Source organism: Oncorhynchus keta, chromosome 13, assembly GCF_023373465.1.
Source record: "Oncorhynchus keta strain PuntledgeMale-10-30-2019 chromosome 13, Oket_V2, whole genome shotgun sequence".
In the NCBI taxonomy this organism is placed as follows: Eukaryota; Metazoa; Chordata; class Actinopteri; order Salmoniformes; family Salmonidae; genus Oncorhynchus; species Oncorhynchus keta.
This window is the reverse complement of record NC_068433.1, coordinates 5,293,143-5,313,142: the sequence shown is the minus strand read 5'-3', so window position 1 is coordinate 5,313,142 and position 20,000 is coordinate 5,293,143. Positions and strand designations below refer to the sequence as shown.

Genomic DNA, 20,000 nt, shown 5'->3' with positions numbered 1-20,000 from the left:
AATAAACTGATGTTGTAGCTGTACTGGTATTGTGATAATAAACTGATGTTGTAGCTGGGTATTGTGATAATAAACTGATGTTGTAGCTGTACTGGTATTGTGATAATAAACTGATGTTGTAGCTGTACTGGTATTGTGATAATAACCTGATGTTGTAGCTGGGTATTGTGATAATAAACTGATGTTGTAGCTGTACTGGTATTGTGATAATAAACTGATGTTGTAGCTGGGTATTGTGATAATAAACTGATGTTGTAGCTGTACTGGTATTGTGATAATAAACTGATGTTGTAGCTGTACTGGTATTGTGATAATAACCTGATGTTGTAGCTGGGTATTGTGATAATAAACTGATGTTGTAGCTGTACTGGTATTGTGATAATAAACTGATGTTGTAGCCGGGTATTGTGATAATAAACTGATGTTGTAGCTGTACTGGTATTGTGATAATAACCTGATGTTGTAGATGTACTGGTATTGTGATAATAAACTGATGTTGTAGCTGGGTATTGTGATAATAACCTGATGTTGTAGATGTACTGGTATTGTGATAATAAACTGATGTTGTAGCTGGGTATTGTGATAATAAACTGATGTTGTAGCTGTACTGGTATTGTGATAATAAACTGATGTTGTAGCTGTACTGGTATTGTGATAATAACCTGATGTTGTAGCTGTACTGGTATTGTGATAATAACCTGATGTTGTAGCTGTACTGGTATTGTGATAATAACCTGATGTTGTAGCTGTACTGGTATTGTGATAATAACCTGATGTTGTAGCTGTACTGGTATTGTGATAATAAACTGATGTTGTAGCCGGGTATTGTGATAATAAACTGATGTTGTAGCTGTACTGGTATTGTGATAATAAACTGATGTTGTAGCTGTACTGGTATTGTGATAATAAACTGATGTTGTAGCTGTACTGGTATTGTGATAATAAACTGATGTTGTAGCTGTACTGGTATTGTGATAATAACCTGATGTTGTAGCTGTACTGGTATTGTGATAATAAACTGATGTTGTAGCTGGGTATTGTGATAATAAACTGATGTTGTAGCTGTACTGGTATTGTGATAATAAACTGATGTTGTAGCTGGGTATTGTGATAATAACCTGATGTTGTAGCTGTACTGGTATTGTGATAATAAACTGATGTTGTAGCTGTACTGGTATTGTGATAATAAACTGATGTTGTCGCTGTACTGGTATTGTGATAATAAACTGATGTTGTAGCTGTACTGGTATTGTGATAATAACCTAATGTTGTAGCTGTACTGGTATTGTGATAATAAACTGATGTTGTAGCTGTACTGGTATTGTGATAATAACCTGATGTTGTAGATGTACTGGTATTGTGATAATAAACTGATGTTGTAGCTGGGTATTGTGATAATAACCTGATGTTGTAGATGTACTGGTATTGTGATAATAAACTGATGTTGTAGCTGGGTATTGTGATAATAAACTGATGTTGTAGCTGTACTGGTATTGTGATAATAAACTGATGTTGTAGCTGTACTGGTATTGTGATAATAACCTGATGTTGTAGCTGTACTGGTATTGTGATAATAACCTGATGTTGTAGCTGTACTGGTATTGTGATAATAACCTGATGTTGTAGCTGTACTGGTATTGTGATAATAAACTGATGTTGTAGCTGGGTATTGTGATAATAAACTGATGTTGTAGCTGTACTGGTATTGTGATAATAAACTGATGTTGTAGCTGTACTGGTATTGTGATAATAAACTGATGTTGTAGCTGTACTGGTATTGTGATAATAACCTGATGTTGTAGCTGTACTGGTATTGTGATAATAAACTGATGTTGTAGCTGGGTATTGTGATAATAAACTGATGTTGTAGCTGTACTGGTATTGTGATAATAAACTGATGTTGTAGCTGGGTATTGTGATAATAACCTGATGTTGTAGCTGTACTGGTATTGTGATAATAAACTGATGTTGTAGCTGTACTGGTATTGTGATAATAAACTGATGTTGTCGCTGTACTGGTATTGTGATAATAAACTGATGTTGTAGCTGTACTGGTATTGTGATAATAACCTAATGTTGTAGCTGTACTGGTATTGTGATAATAAACTGATGTTGTAGCTGTACTGGTATTGTGAGAATAAACTGATGTTGTAGCTGTACTGGTATTGTGATAATAAACTGATGTTGTAGCTGGGTATTGTGATAATAACCTGATGTTGTAGCTGTACTGGTATTGTGATAATAAACTGATGTTGTAGCTGGGTATTGTGATAATAAACTGATGTTGTAGCTGTACTGGTATTGTGATAATAACCTGATGTTGTAGCTGTACTGGTATTGTGATAATAAACTGATGTTGTAGCTGTACTGGTATTGTGATAATAAACTGATGTTGTAGCTGTACTGGTATTGTGATAATAAACTGATGTTGTAGCTGTACTGGTATTGTGATAATAAACTGATGTTGTAGCTGTACTGGTATTGTGATAATAAACTGATGTTGTAGCTGTACTGGTATTGTGATAATAACCTGATGTTGTAGCTGGGTATTGTGATAATAAACTGATGTTGTCGCTGTACTGGTATTGTGATAATAAACTGATGTTGTAGCTGTACTGGTATTGTGATAATAACCTGATGTTGTAGCTGTACTGGTATTGTGATAATAAACTGATGGTGTAGCTGGGTATTGTGATAATAACCTGATGTTGTAGCTGTACTCGTATTGTGATAATAAACTGATGTTGTAGCTGGGTATTGTGATAATAAACTGATGTTGTAGCTGTACTGGTATTGTGATAATAAACTGATGTTGTAGCTGTACTGGTATTGTGATAATAACCTGATGTTGTAGCTGTACTGGTATTGTGATAATAAACTGATGTTGTAGCTGGGTATTCTGATAATAAACTGATGTTGTAGCTGTACTGGTATTCTGATAATAAACTGATGTTGTAGCTGTACTGGTATTGTGATAATAAACTGATGTTGTAGCTGTACTGGTATTGTGATAATAAACTGATGTTGTAGCTGGGTATTGTGATAATAAACTGATGTTGTAGCTGTACTGGTATTGTGATAATAAACTGATGTTGTAGCTGTACTGGTATTGTGATAATAAACTGATGTTGTCGCTGTACTGGTATTGTGATAATAAACTGATGTTGTAGCTGTACTGGTATTGTGATAATAAACTGATGTTGTAGCTGGGTATTGTGATAATAACCTGATGTTATAGCTGTACTGGTATTGTGATAATAACCTGATGTTGTAGCTGTACTGGTATTGTGATAATAAACTGATGTTGTAGCTGTACTGGTATTGTGATAATAAACTGATGTTGTAGCTGTACTGGTATTGTGATAATAAACTGATGTTGTAGCTGTACTGGTATTGTGATAATAACCTGATGTTGTAGCTGTACTGGTATTGTGATAATAAACTGATGTTGTAGCTGGGTATTGTGATAATAAACTGATGTTGTAGCTGTACTGGTATTGTGATAATAAACTGATGTTGTAGCTGGGTATTGTGATAATAAACTGATGTTGTAGCTGTACTGGTATTGTGATAATAAACTGATGTTGTAGCTGTACTGGTATTGTGATAATAAACTGATGTTGTAGCTGTACTGGTATTGTGATAATAAACTGATGTTGTAGCTGTACTGGTATTGTGATAATAAACTGATGTTGTAGCTGGGTATTGTGATAATAACCTGATGTTGTAGCTGGGTATTGTGATAATAACCTGATGTTGTAGCTGTACTGGTATTGTGATAATAAACTGATGTTGTAGCTGTACTGGTATTGTGATAATAAACTGATGTTGTAGCTGTACTGGTATTGTGATAATAAACTGATGTTGTAGCTGTACTGGTATTGTGATAATAACCTGATGTTGTAGCTGTACTGGGCCAACTCGAGTTGTCATAAAAAAAAAACAATTGCACACCCTCGGCCATTGTAGAATTAACTCAAAATAATGTTTACAACCACAAATAACAATAACTGTAGCGACCCTGTGTTTATAAACGTGAATATCGACTTTGCCACTATGCTTTTGTGGCACAGTAGATGCCACGCAGGGCTATGGGCCAGAAGGTTGAGAGTTCACCGATGTCTCTTCCTGTGTGAGAACAGACACTGGGAGACGAGACGTACAGGGAGTAAATATTTTATAAATAATGGACGACAAAACAAGGACAGCATCTGGACAGTTGGAACAAAACGACATCAATGCAGACACGGGGGATCAAACTGAGGAAGTGACAGATATTGGGAAGGCAATCAATAAGGTAATAGAGTCCAGGTGTGTCCCACGAAGCGCTGATGCGCATAACGATGGTGACAGGTGTGCGTAATGATAGGCTGCCTGGCGCCAGAGAGCGCCAGAGAAGGGGAGAGGGAGCAGGCTTGACAGTACTTCCCCCTCTAGGGGCGCCACCTGGCATTTCCCACCTGGGCGAGCCTGAGGGGCCGGCTGAGGGGTGGGAACCAGACGAGCCGGGGGAAGCCTGAAGAGCCAGCTGAGCCGGGGGAAGCCTGATTAGCCGGCTGAGGGGTGAGAGCCAGGTGAGCCGGGGGAAGCCTGAAGAGCCAGTTGAGCCGTGGTAGCCTGAGGGGCCGGCTGAGGGGTGGGAGCCAGGCGAGCCGGGGGAAGCCTGAAGAGCCAGTTGAGCCGTGGTAGCCTGAGGTGCCGGCTGAGGGGTGGGAGCCAGGCGAGCCGGGGGAAGCCTGAAGAGCCAGCTGAGCCATGGTAGCCTGAGGTGCCGGCTAAGGGGTGAGAACCAGACGAGCCGGGGGAAGCCTGATTAGCCGGCTGAGTGGTGGGAGCCAGCTGAGCCGTGGTAGCCTGATGAGCCGGCTGAGGCATGGTAGCCTGAGGTGCCGGCTGAGGGGTGAGAGCCAGATGAGCCGGGGGAAGCCTGATTAGCCGGCTGAGTGGTGGGAGCCAGCTGAGCCGTGGTAGCCTGATGAGCCGGCTGAGGGGTGGGAGCCAGTTGAGCCGTGGTAGCCTGATGAGCCGGCTGAGGGGTGGGAGCCAGTTGAGCCGTGGTAGCCTGATGAGCCGGCTGAGGGGTGAGAGCCAGACGAGCCGTGGTAGCCTGATGAGCCGGCTGAGGGGTGGGAGCCAGTTGAGCCATGGTAGCCTGATGAGCCGGCTGAGGGGTGAGAGCCAGACGAGCCGTGGTAGCCTGATGAGCCGGCTGAGGGGTGAGAGCCAGTTGAACCGTGGTAGCCTGATGAGCCGGCTGAGGGGTGAGAGCCAGACGAGCCGTGGTAGCCTGATGAGCCAGCTGAGCCGTGGGAAGCCTGATGAGCCGGCTGAGGCATGCCGTGGGATGGGAGCCTGCCGACGCAACCGAGGCAAGAAAAACCTCGATCCAGCTGAGAGGCATCCCCGGTTCCGACATCACCAACCCCAACAAAAAAAAAATCTCCCTGATGCTTCCAATATTGGTGTCTGCATTCTATGAGGACAGACGCTAGGAGACGAGAAGCAAGTACAGGGGGTGAATATTTAATAAATAACGGAAGATAAATAAAACAAGGACAGTGTCTGGACAAGGGGAACAAAACGACATCAATGCAGACACGGGGATCAAACTGAGGAAGTGACAGATATTGGGGAGGCAATCAATAAGGTATTAGAGTCCAGGTGAGACCCATGAAGCGCTGATGCGTGTAACGATGGTGACAGGTGTGTGTAATGATGGGCCGCCTGGATCCCTCGAGCACCGGAGTGGGGCAGTGGGAGAAGGCTTGACAGTACTTCCCCCTCTAGGGGCGCCACCCGGCGTTTCCCACCTGGGTGAGCCTGATGGGCCAGCTGGCTCCCTCGAGCACCGGAGTGGGGGAGTGGGAGAAGGTGTGATATCCTGCCTGTTTCATTAGACCTACACTACGACCAGAGTTCGCTGCAGACACGGGGCAAGTTTCCCTTTGAAACTGAATTAATTATTTGTTAATTAAACGAAAGCAATGCCTCAAAACAAATCTTTGTGACATGTGTAATGGAAACGGCATATTCTTCTGAAACGGCATATTCCTCTGAAACGGCATATTCCTCTGAAACTACATATTCCTCTGAAACGGCATATTCCTCTGAAACGGCATATTCCTCTGAAACGACACATTCCTCTGAAACGACATATTCTTCTGAAACGACATATTCCTCTGAAACAACATATTCCTCTGAAACGACATATTCCTCTGAAACGACATATTCTTCTGAAACGACATATTCCTCTGAAACGACATATTCCTCTGAAACGGCATATTCTTCTGAAACGACATATTCCTCTGAAACGACATATTCCTCTGAAACGACATATTCCTCTGAAACGACATATTCTTCTGAAACGACATATTCCTCTGAAACAACATATTCTTCTGAAACGACATATTCCTCTGAAACGACATATTCTTCTGAAACGACATATTCTTCTGAAACGACATATTCCTCTGAAATGACATATTCCTCTGAAACGACATATTCCTCTGAAACGACATATTCCTCTGAAACGACATATTCTTCTGAAACGACATATTCCTCTGAAACAACATATTCTTCTGAAACGACATATTCCTCTGAAACGACATATTCTTCTGAAACGACATATTCTTCTGAAACGACATATTCCTCTGAAACAACATATTCCTCTGAAACGACATATTCCTCTGAAACGACATATTCTTCTGAAACGACATATTCCTCTGAAACGACATATTCCTCTGAAACGGCATATTCTTCTGAAACGACATATTCCTCTGAAACGACATATTCTTCTGAAACGACATATTCTTCTGAAACGACATATTCCTCTGAAACGACATATTCTTCTGAAACGACATATTCCTCTGAAACAACATATTCCTCTGAAACGACATATTCCTCTGAAACGACATATTCTTCTGAAACTACATATTCTTCTGAAACGACATATTCCTCTGAAACGACATATTCTTCTGAAACGACATATTCCTCTGAAACGACATATTCCTCCGAAACGACATATTCCTCTGAAACGACATATTCTTCTGAAACGACATATTCCTCTGAAACGACATATTCCTCTGAAAAGGCATATTCTTCTGAAACGACATATTCCTCTGAAACGACATATTCTTCTGAAACGACATATTCTTCTGAAACGACATATTCCTCCGAAATGACATATTCCTCTGAAACGACATATTCTTCTGAAACGACATATTCCTCTGAAACGGCATATTCCTCCGAAACGACATATTCCTCTGAAACGGCATATTCCTCTGAAACTACATATTCCTCTGAAACGACATATTCCTCTGAAACGACATATTCCTCTGAAACGACATATTCCTCTGAAACGACATATTCTTCTGAAACTACATATTCCTCTGAAACGGCATATTCCTCTGAAACGACATATTCCTCTGAAACTACATATTACTCTGAAACGACATATTCCTCTGAAACGACATATTCCTCTGAAACGACATATTCCTCTGAAACGGCATATTCTTCTGAAACGGCATATTCCTCTGAAACGACATATTCCTCTGAAACGGCATATTCTTCTGAAACGGCATATTCCTCTGAAACGACATATTCTTCTGAAACGACATATTCTTCTGAAACGACATATTCCTCTGAAACGGCATATTCCTCTGAAACGACATATTCTTCTGAAACAACATATTCTTCTGAAACGACATATTCCTCTGAAACGACATATTCCTCTGAAACGACATATTCCTCTGAAACGACATATTCCTCTGAAACGACATATTCCTCTGAAATGACATATTCTTCTGAAACGGCATATTCTTCTGAAACGGCATATTCTTCTGAAACGACATATTCTTCTGAAACGACATATTCTTCTGAAACGGCATATTCCTCTGAAACGACATATTCCTCTGAAACAACATATTCCTCTGAAACGACATATTCCTCTGAAACGGCATATTCCTTTGAAACGACATATTCTTCTGAAACGACATATTCTTCTGAAACGACATATTCCTCTGAAACGGCATATTCCTCTGAAACGACATATTCCTCTGAAACGACATATTCCTCTGAAACGACATATTCCTCTGAAACGGCATATTCCTCTGAAACGACATATTCTTCTGAAACGACATATTCTTCTGAAACAGCATATTCCTCTGAAACGACATATTCTTCTGAAACAGCATATTCTTCTGAAACGACATATTCTTCTGAAACGACATATTCCTCTGAAACGGCATATTCTTCTGAAACGACATATTCTTCTGAAACGACATATTCTTCTGAAACGACATATTCCTCTGAAACGACATATTCCTCTGAAACGACATATTCTTCTGAAACGACATATTCTTCTGAAACAGCAGATTCTTCTGAAATGACATATTCTTCTGAAACGACATATTCCTCTGAAACGACATATTCCTCTGAAACGACATATTCCTCTGAAACGACATATTCCTCTGAAACGACATATTCCTCTGAAACGACATATTCCTCTGAAACGGCATATTCCTCTGAAACGGCACATTCCTCCGTTTGACGTATTTTTCTTTTGTCAAACTTTCTTTATTGTGACAAACGATAATGATAATGTTGAATAATTTTTAAGGTACGTGAGGCATGTGATGTCATCACGTAACTACAAAGCTCCAATCCACATTGAATTCTAAAATGCCTACTGCTTGAAAAACTATAGCTATAAACTAAATTCGGCATGAAAAGAAACGTCCCTTTTTCAGGACCCTGTCTTTCAAAGATAATTCTTAAAAATCCAAATAACTTCACAGATCTTCATTGTAAAGGGTTTAAACACTGTTTCCCATGCTTGTTCAATGAACCATAAACCATTAATGAACATGCACCTGTGGAACGGTCGTTAAGACACTAACAGCTTACAGACGGTAGGCAATCAAGGTCACAGTTATGAAAACTTAGGACACTAAAGAGGCCTTTCTACTGACTCTGAAAAACACCAAAAGAAAGACTCCCAGGGTCCCTGCTCACCTGCTTGAACGTGCCTTAGGCATGCTGCAAGGAGGCATGAGGACTGCAGAAGTGGCCAGGGCAATAAATTGCAATGTTCGTACTGTGAGGTGCCTAAGACAGAGCTACAGGGAGACAGGACAGCTGACAGGACAGTTGTAAAGCAGGTCCTCACCAGACATCAACGGCAACAACGTTGCCTATGGGCACAAACCCATCGTCGCTGGACCAGACAGGACTGGCAGAAAGTACTCTTCACTGACGAGTCACGGTTTGGTCTCACTAATATATAATAATATATAATAATATATGCCATTTAGCAGACGCTTTTATCCAAAGCGACTTACAGTCATGTGTGCATACATTCTACGTATGGGTGGTCCCGGGAATCGAACCCACTACCCTGGCGTTACAAGCGCCATGCTCTACCAACTGAGCTACAGAAGGACCAGGGGTGATGGTCGGATTCGCGTTCATTGCCAAAGGAATGAGCGTTACACCGAGGCCTGTACTCTGGAGCGGGATCGATTTGGAGGTGGAGGGTCCGTCATGGTCTGGGGTGGTGTGTCACAGCATCATCCGACTGAGTTTGTTGTCATTGCAGGCAAATACAACGCTGTGTGTTTTGGCTTCCTCCCTGCTGAGCGGCCTTTCAGGTTACGTCGATATACAGTGCCTTGCGAAAGTATTCGGCCCCCTTGAACTTTGCGACCTTTTGCCACATTTCAGGCTTCAAACATAAAGATATAAAACTGTATTTTTTTGTGAAGAATCAACAACAAGTGGGACACAATCATGAAGTGGAACGACATTTATTGGATATTTCAAACTTTTTTAACAAATCAAAAGCTGAAAAATTGGGCGTGCCTGTTTAATGTCTGTTCAGACAGTAGGATACTTTGGGGAATATCATATTTTTATTTTCTAATTTTGGCAACATTATTCCAGCACCCCAATTTACCCCTGCTTCCTGCGGCCAAGAGTTTGCTTTACACAAGTGTGCTGGACTACCTTGGTCTTCAGCGCAGTAAGAGTTTGGAAAGTTGCCATTCACTGATCATAACCAAAATGTTATAACGTTCACGTGTGTGGCTCAAAGCTAATTTCTGGTATTGCTGTCTAGCCAGTGGGATGTACTGGTTTCGTTACACATAAATAACCTTTTTTAATTGAGTTTGCCGAACCAATATTTCCATGTTAAAATCACCGCGGGCCATACAAAATGACTAAGATTCAAAGTGTGTACTGTCTGTCTTGTAACTTCACAACGTCGTGTTTTTCTCACAATTTTCTCTGATTCCAAAATGCTTGAAAGGGGCTTAAATATCCAGCTCCTGCGGCTTGCTCGATACATTCCAACCAAGTCACGCGGAAGGGTGTTTTAAAGTGTGATGCGGTACGCCAATCAAACGGTAAACTCTACTTTCAAAGGTTCCTATTGGTGTGTCCTTAAGTTGTGGGCGGAGACGCGACCTTATAAATAAACGCGAGTCTGTGACGCTGTAAGACATTAGACAGTGGGGAGAGTGGTCGGAACAAGTGGCTGGAAGTAGACAGATAACTAACTGCCTGGTGCTAACTCAACGGAGTCTATTTTATAAGCAGGTAATAATACGGACACCATTATCATCAACTGACAAGTTCGTTTAGTTTATTAACAAAACCATTTACATAAGTACTGTGGCCGCCCTACAGATAAATCACGGCAATATAAAAATGAATTGAGTTGGCTACTTTTCACAAATTAACATTTGTCAGGAAAGCAACAAATAAAAAACTGCATTTTGTTTGTCGGAAAAAAAAGTATTTAAAATGGATATGAACGTCTTTGAGACTAAGGTTGGGGAAGTGTAGCCTACTTTGTGTCCTTCATTCGGGGGATATGCACACCGTTTCTATTTAATTGAAGGTGAACTTGACTAAAATAATTTCGACACTACTCAATTTTTTCGACAGGCAAAAAGAAAACCTTCCCGAACATGAGTAAGGACACCGAGGTCGATATGAAGGATGTTGAGTTGAACGAGTTGGACCAGGAGAAACTACCGATGACCGGCGACGGACCGGGGGCTGAGAAAAACGGAAACTTGAAGCAGAAGGTACCGGAGGAGGATGTTAAGTTTACCGGGCTGTCGAAGGAAGAGCTCATGAAAGTCGCTGGCACACCCGGGTAAGTTAGGGGGTTGGTTGTTGTTATCTTATACTAAAAAAAAAAAACGGTAACTATCTAAAAATTCAACTTAATGTTGCTAGAAATCAATTAGCTTAATATACAATGTAGTTATGTATATTGAACAAAAATATAAATGGAACATACAACAATTTAAAATATTATATTAAGTTACAGTTCATAAAAGAAAATCAAACAATTGAAGGAAATTCATTAGGCCCTAATCTATGGATTTCACATGACTGGGCAGAGGCACAGCCTACACCCTCCAAGGCCCACCCACTGGGGAGCCAGGCCCACCCACTGGGGAGCCAGGCCCACCCACTGGGGAGCCAGGCCCACCCACTGGGGAGCCAGGCCCAGCCACTTGGGAGCCAGGCCCAGCCACTGGGGAGCCAGGCCCAGCCACTGGGGAGCCAGGCCCACCCACTGGGGAGCCAGGCCCACCCACTGGGGAGCCAGGCCCACCCACTGGGGAGCCAGGCCCACCCACTGGGGAGCCAGGCCCAGCCACTGGGGAGCCAGGCCCAACCACTGGGGAGCCAGGCCCACCCACTGGGGAGCCAGGCCCAGCCACTGGGGAGCCAGGCCCAGCCACTGGGGAGCCAGGCCCAACCACTGGGGAGCCAGGCCCACCCACTGGGGAGCCAGGCCCACCCACTGGGGAGCCAGGCCCACCCACTGGGGAGCCAGGCCCAGCCACTGGGGAGCCAGGCCCACCCACTGGGGAGCCAGGCCCACCCACTGGGGAGCCAGGCCCACCCACTGGGGAGCCAGGCCCAGCCACTGGGGAGCCAGGCCCAGCCACTGGGGAGCCAGGCCCACCCACTGGGGAGCCAGGCCCAGCCACTGGGGAGCCAGGCCCACCCACTGGGGAGCCAGGCCCAGCCACTGGGGAGCCAGGCCCAGCCACTGGGGAGCCAGGCCCACCCACTGGGGAGCCAGGCCCAGCCACTGGGGAGCCAGGCCCAGCCACTGGGGAGTCAGGCCCAACCACTGGGGAGCCAGGCCCACCCACTGGGGAGCCAGGCCCACCCACTGGGGAGCCAGGCCCACCCACTGGGGAGCCAGGCCCACCCACTGGGGAGCCAGGCCCAGCCACTGGGGAGCCAGGCCCAGCCACTGGGGAGCCAGGCCCAGCCACTGGGGAGCCAGGCCCACCCACTGGGGAGCCAGGCCCAGCCACTGGGGAGCCAGGCCCAGCCACTGGGGAGCCAGGCCCAGCCACTGGGGAGCCAGGCCCACCCACTGGGGAGCCAGGCCCACCCACTGGGGAGCCAGGCCCACCCACTGGGGAGCCAGGCCCACCCACTTGGGAGCCAGGCCCACCCACTGGGGAGCCAGGCCCAGCCACTGGGGAGCCAGGCCCAGCCACTGGGGAGCCAGGCCCACCCACTTGGGAGCCAGGCCCAGCCACTGGGGAGCCAGGCCCACCCACTTGGGAGCCAGGCCCACCCACTTGGGAGCCAGGCCCACCCACTTGGGAGCCAGGCCCAGCCACTGGGGAGCCAGGCCCACCCACTGGGGAGCCAGGCCCACCCACTGGGGAGCCAGGCCCAGCCACTGGGGAGCCAGGCCCAGCCACTGGGGAGCCAGGCCCGGCCACTGGGGAGCCAGGCCCACCCTCTTGGGAGCCAGGCCCACCCACTTGGGAGCCAGGCCCACCCACTTGGGAGCCAGGCCCACCCACTTGGGAGCCAGGCCCACCCTCTTGGGAGCCAGGCCCACCCACTTGGGAGCCAGGCCCACCCACTTGGGAGCCAGGCCCACCCACTTGGGAGCCAGGCCCACCCACTGGGGAGCCAGGCCCAGCCACTGGGGAGCCAGGCCCAGCCACTGGGGAGCCAGGCCCAGTCACTGGGGAGCCAGGCCCAGTCACTGGGGAGCCAGGCCCACCCACTGGGGAGCCAGGCCCACCCACTTGGGAGCCAGGCCCACCCACTGGGGAGCCAGGCCCACCCACTTGGGTGCCAGGCCCACCCACTTGGGAGCCAGGCCCACCCACTGGGGAGCCAGGCCCACCCACTTGGGAGCCAGGCCCACCCACTTGGGAGCCAGGCCCACCCACTGGGGAGCCAGGCCCACCCACTTGGGAGTCAGGCCCACCCACTTGGGAGCCAGGCCCAGCCACTGGGGAGCCAGGCCCACCCACTGGGGAGCCAGGCCCACCCACTTGGGAGCCAGGCCCACCCACTTGGGAGCCAGGCCCACCCTCTTGGGAGCCAGGCCCACCCACTGGGGAGCCAGGCCCACCCACTGGGGAGCCAGGCCCACCCACTGGGGAGCCAGGCCCAGCCACTGGGGAGCCAGGCCCAGCCACTGGGGAGCCAGGCCCACCCACTGGGGAGCCAGGCCCAGCCACTGGGGAGCCAGGCCCACCCACTGGGGAGCCAGGCCCACCCACTTGGGTGCCAGGCCCACCCACTTGGGAGCCAGGCCCACCCACTGGGGAGCCAGGCCCACCCACTTGGGAGCCAGGCCCACCCACTTGGGAGCCAGGCCCACCCACTTGGGAGCCAGGCCCACCCACTTGGGAGCCAGGCCCACCCACTTGGGACCCACCCAGCCAACTTGGGACCCCCCTTCACCACCTCAGACAATCCTGCAGGTGAAGAAGCTGGATGTGGAGGTCCTGGGTTGGCATGGTTACATGTGATCTGCGGTTGTGAGTTCGGTTGGACGGACTGACCAATGATCTAAAACGACGTTGGAGAGGCGGCTTATGGTTGTGAAATGAACCGTCAATTATCTGACAACAGCTCTGGTGAACATTCCTGCAGTCAGCGTGCCAATTGGACGCTCCCTCAAAACTTGAGACATCTGTGGCATTGTGTTGTGTGACAAAACTGCACATTTTAGTGGCCTTTTGTCTCCAGCACAAGGTGCACCTGTGTAATAATTAGGCTGTTTAGTCAGTGTAATAATTAGGCTGTTTAATCAGCATAATTGGCAAAGGAGAAATGCTCACTAACAGGAATGTAAACAGATTTATGCACAACATTTGAGAGAAATAATCTTTTTGTGCCTATGGAAAATGGCTGGACTCGTATTTCAGCTCATGGAAAATAAGACCAACACTATATTGTGTTTATATTTTTTGTTCAGTATACAATTGAAACTTATTTTACCCTATTTCCTCCCCTCTCCTCCTCCTCTCTCTTCCCTCCAGGTGGGTGAGGACACGCTGGGTGCTCCTGGTCTTGTTTTGGTTGGGCTGGGTGGGGATGCTGGCTGGGGCCATAGTGATCATCGTCCAGGCCCCCAGGTGTAAACCCATACCTGAGATGAACTGGTGGAATCAGGGTCCTCTCTATCAGATCGCTGACCTGGACGCCTTCAACCACGACAAGGGAATCAAAGGTGAGGTATTCATACACACAGCATTATGGGTAATGTAGTAGATCATACTGGTGGAACCAGGGTCCTCTCTGCCGGATAAAACAGGACATCATACACACAGCATTATGGGTAATGTAGTAGATCATACTGGTGGAACCAGGGTCCTCTCTGCCGGATAAAACAGGACATCATACACACAGCATTATGGGTAATGTAGTAGATCATACTGGTGGAACCAGGGTCCTCTCTGCCAGATCTCTGTCCTTGATGTCTTTAACCACCACATTAGAGTCAAATTAAAGGAAATGAACAGAGGCTTCTAGCAATAGACGTGATTTAGATTGTCAGGACGTGATTTAGATTGTCAGGACGTGATTTAGATTGTCAGGACGTGATTTAGATTGTCAGGACGTGATTTAGATTGTCAGGACGTGATTTAGATTGTCAGGACGTGACTTAGATTGTCAGGACGTGATTTAGATTGTCAGGGCGTGATTTAGATTCTCAGGACGTGACTTAGATTGTCAGGACGTGATTTAGATTGTCAGGACGTGATTTAGATTGTCAGGACGTGACTTAGATTGTCAGGACGTGACTTAGATTGTCAGGACGTGATTTAGATTGTCAGGACGTGATTTAGATTGTCAGGACGTGACTTAGATTGTCAGGACGTGATTTAGATTGTCAGGACGTGATTTAGATTGTCAGGACGTGACTTAGATTGTCAGGACGTGACTTAGATTGTCAGGACGTGATTTAGATTGTCAGGACGTGACTTAGATTGTCAGGACGTGACTTAGATTGTCAGGACGTGACTTAGATTGTCAGGACGTGACTTAGATTGTCAGGACGTGATTTAGATTGTCAGGACGTGATTTGGATTGTCAGGACGTGATTTAGACTGTCAGGACGTGACTTAGATTGTCAGGACGTGACTTAGATTGTCAGGACGTGATTTAGATTGTCAGGACGTGATTTGGATTGTCAGGACGTGATTTAGACTGTCAGGACGTGATTTAGACTGTCAGGGCGTGACTTAGATTGTCAGGGCGTGACTTAGATTGTCAGGGCGTGACTTAGATTGTCAGGGCGTGATTTGGATTGTCAGGGCGTGATTTAGATTGTCAGGGCGTGACTTAGATTGTCAGGGCGTGACTTAGATTGTCAGGGCGTGACTTAGATTGTCAGGGCGTGATTTAGATTGTCAGGGCGTGACTTAGATTGTCAGGACGTGACTTAGATTGTCAGGACGTGATTTAGATTGTCAGGACGTGACTTAGATTGTCAGGACGTGACTTAGATTGTCAGGACGTGATTTAGATTGTCAGGACGTGATTTAGATTGTCAGGACGTGACTTAGATTGTCAGGACGTGATTTAGATTGTCAGGACGTGACTTAGATTGTCAGGACGTGATTTAGATTGTCAGGAAGTGACTTAGATTGTCAGGACGTGTTTTCTTGTGGTTGTAATTTGCCCAGTCAGTCCGAAGCGGCGCTGAGTGTCTTGCGACCGTCTCATGACTCCAGACTGCCCAGCGCCTGGTTTCCCAGAAGTATCTTAATGCTAAGTTAATCGTTAGAATTCTGCTAAGGAGCATGGTTAAATCTTTGAGCTGTTTCCAGAAACCATCGTTACTAAAGTTGCACTTGGAAACGCTGGGTATTTATCGACGACCTCAGACCAATCCAAATCACGTCCTGACAATCCAAATCACGTCCTGACAATCCAAATCACGTCCTGACAATCCAAATCACGTCCTGACAATCTAAATCACGTCCTGACAATCCAAATCACGTCCTGACAATCTAAATCACGTCCTGACAATCCAAATCACGTCCTGACAATCCAAATCACGTCCTGACAATCCAAATCACGTCCTGACAATCCAAATCACGTCCTGACAATCCAAATCACGTCCTGACAATCCAAATCACGTCCTGACAATCTAAGTCACGTCCTGACAATCTAAATCACGTCCTGACGTCCTCTGGTTGAACGTTGTGTAGTTGGATGTGTTTTCTCCTTTATTACACACGACATCTCTGTTAAACAAAGAATCCAGATGTTTATTTGTCTGTGGTGACCGCTGAGAACTTCACGATGAAGTTGACTACAAATGCGAAGTTGCCAGTGTCTTTGCAATTGTTACAAACAAGAGAAGGAAAACAATATGTTTCAAGATGAAAACCCGAGACGACTGCATTTACATAAATCAGCCTAATGTCATGTTTTACATTTACATTTAAGTCATTTAGCAGACGCTCTTATCCAGAGCGACTTATGTTCATTCAATGTAGTTTTATTTAGCTATTTTGGCTACCTACCGTCCTTCTGTAGCTCAGTTGGTAGAGCATGGCGCTTGTAACGGCAGGGTAGTGGGTTCGATTCCCGGGACCACCCATACGTAGAATGTATGCACACATGACTGTAAGTCGCTTTGGATAAAAGCGTCAGCTAAATGGCATATATTATTATATAATCCTTTTTGCCTAAATATATGTCCTGATGTGTATATATGTCCTAATGTGTATATATGTGTATATATGTCCTGATGTGTATATATGTCCTGATGTGTATATATGTCCTGATGTGTATATATGTCCTGATGTGTATATATTTCCTGATCTGTATATATGTCCTGATGTGTATATATGTCCTGATGTGTATATATGTCCTGATGTGTATATATGTCCTGATGTGTATATATGTGTATATATGTCCTGATGTGTATATATGTCCTGATGTGTATATATGTCCTGATGTGTATATATGTCCTGATGTGTATATATGTCCTGATGTGTATATATGTGTATATATGTCCTGATGTGTATATATGTCCTGATGTGTATATATGTCCTGATGTGTATATATGTGTATATATGTCCTGATGTGTATATATGTCCTGATGTGTATATATGTGTATATATGTCCTGATGTGTATATATGTCCTGATGTGTATATATGTGTATATATGTCCTGATGTGTATATATGTCCTGATGTGTATATATGTGTATATATGTCCTGATGTGTGTATATATGTCCTGATGTGTATATATGTCCTGATGTGTATATATGTCCTGATGTGTATATATGTCCTTATGTGTATATATGTCCTGATATGTATATATGTCTTGATGTGTGTATATGTCCTGATGTGTATATATGTCTTGATGTGTATATATGTCCTGATGTGTATATATGTCCTGATGTGTATATATGTCCTGATGTGTATATATGTCCTGATGTGTATATATGTGTGTATATGTCCTGATGTGTATATATGTCCTGATGTGTATATATGTGTATATATGTCCTTATGTGTATATATGTCCTGATGTGTGTATATGTGTATATATGTCCTGATGTGTATATATGTCCTGATGTGTATATATGTGTATATATGTCCTGATGTGTATATACGTCCTGATGTGTATATATGTCCTGATGTGTATATATGTCCTGATGTGTATATATGTGTATATATGTGTATATATGTCCTGATGTGTATATATGTCCTGATGTGTATATATGTCCTGATGTGTATATATGTCCTGATGTGTATATATGTGTATATATGTCCTGATGTGTATATATGTGTGTATATGTCCTGATGTGTATATATGTCATGATGTGTATATATGTGTATATATGTCCTGATGTGTATATATGTCCTGATGTGTATATATGTGTATATATGTCCTGATGTGTATATATGTGTATATATGTCCTGATGTATATATGTCCTGATGTGTATATATGTCCTGATGTGTATATATGTGTATATATGTCCTGATGTGTGTATATGTGTATATATGTCCTGATGTGTATATATGTGTATATATGTCCTGATGTGCATATATGTCCTGATGTGTATATATGTCCTGATGTGTATATATGTGTGTATATATGTCCTGATGTGTATATATGTGTGTATATGTCCTCATGTGTATATATGTCCTGATGTGTATATATGTGTATATATTTCCTGATGTGTATATATGTCCTGATGTGTATATATGTGTATATATTTCTTGATGTGTATATATGTCCTGATGTGTATATATGTGTATATATGACCTGATGTGTATATATGTCCTGATGTGTATATATGTCCTGATGTGTATGTATGTCCTGATGTGTATATATGTGTATATATGTCCTGATGTGTATATGTCCTGATGTGTATATATGTGTATATATGTCCTGATGTGTATATATGTCCTGATGTGTATATATTTCCTGATGTGTATATATGTCCTGATGTGTCTATATATCCTGATGTGTATATATTTCCTGATGTGTATATATGTGTATATATGTGTATATATGTCCTGATGTGTATATATTTCCTGATGTGTATATATTTCCTGATGTGTATATATGTCCTGATGTGTATATATGTCCTGATGTGTATATATTTCCTGATGTGTATATATGTCCTGATGTGTATATATGTCCTGATGTGTATATATGTGTATATATGTCCTGATGTGTATATGTCCTGATGTGTATATATTTCCTGATGTGTATATATTTCCTGATGTGTATATATGTGTATATATGTCCTGACGTGTATATATGTGTATATATTTCCTGATGTGTATATATGTCCTGATGTGTATATATTTCCTGATGTGTATATATGTGTATATATGTCCTGATGTGTAGCCTAACGTATGCAATGATGTGCTAAATCTAGACTTAGTGCGTTATTATAGTGTAAGCGTTACAATAAGCTGCCAATATGTGATACTATCTCTCTCAGGAGCTGATCCGTGGTCAGTATTGTGGAATAATTTACATTTTAAGGAAAAGATTTGAATGACGAAAGCTGACCTGAGAGACATTTTAAACATTTTTTAAATTTAACCTTTATTTAACCAGGCAAGTCAGTTAAATAACAGATTCTTATTTTCAATGACGGCCTAGTTGGTTAACTGCCTCGTTCAGGGGGCAGAACGACAGATTTGTACCTTGTCAGCTCGGGGATTCGAACTTGCAACCTTTCGGTTACTAGTCCAACGCTCTAACCACTAGGCTACCCTGCCGCCTCTACACTCTAACCACTAGGCTACCCTGCCGCCTCTACACTCTAACCACTAGTCTACCTGCCTCCTCTACACTCTAACCACTAGTCTACCTGCCTCCTCTACACTCTAACCACTAGGCTACCTGCCACCTCTACACTCTAACCACTAGTCTACCTGCCTCCTCTACACTCTAACCACTAGTCTACCTGCCTCCTCTACACTCTAACCACTAGGCTACCTGCCACCTCTACACTCTAACCACTAGGCTACCCTACCACCTCTACACTCTAACCACTAGGCTACCTGCCACCTCTACACTCTAACCACTAGTCTACCTGCCTCCTCTACACTCTAACCACTAGTCTACCTGCCTCCTCTACACTCTAACCACTAGCCTACCTGCCTCCTCTACACTCTAACCACTAGGCTACCTGCCACCTCTACACTCTAACCACTAGTCTACCTGCCTC

At 44.4% G+C, this 20,000-nt stretch overlaps 1 protein-coding gene across 1 annotated transcript in view; it reads left to right on the top strand.

Annotated features, from left to right (window-relative positions):
- The first annotated feature begins 10,474 nt into the window (after positions 1–10,474).
- Positions 10,475–20,000, top strand: part of LOC118380292 (4F2 cell-surface antigen heavy chain-like) — a 26,217-nt gene continuing 16,691 nt past the window's right edge. The window contains exons 1-3 of the mRNA XM_052459128.1: positions 10,475–10,593; positions 10,945–11,158; positions 14,328–14,518. Of these exons, the coding sequence (XP_052315088.1) occupies positions 10,968–11,158; positions 14,328–14,518 (382 nt within the window). The 5' untranslated portion in view covers positions 10,475–10,593; positions 10,945–10,967. The remainder of the gene's footprint in view (positions 10,594–10,944; positions 11,159–14,327; positions 14,519–20,000) is intronic.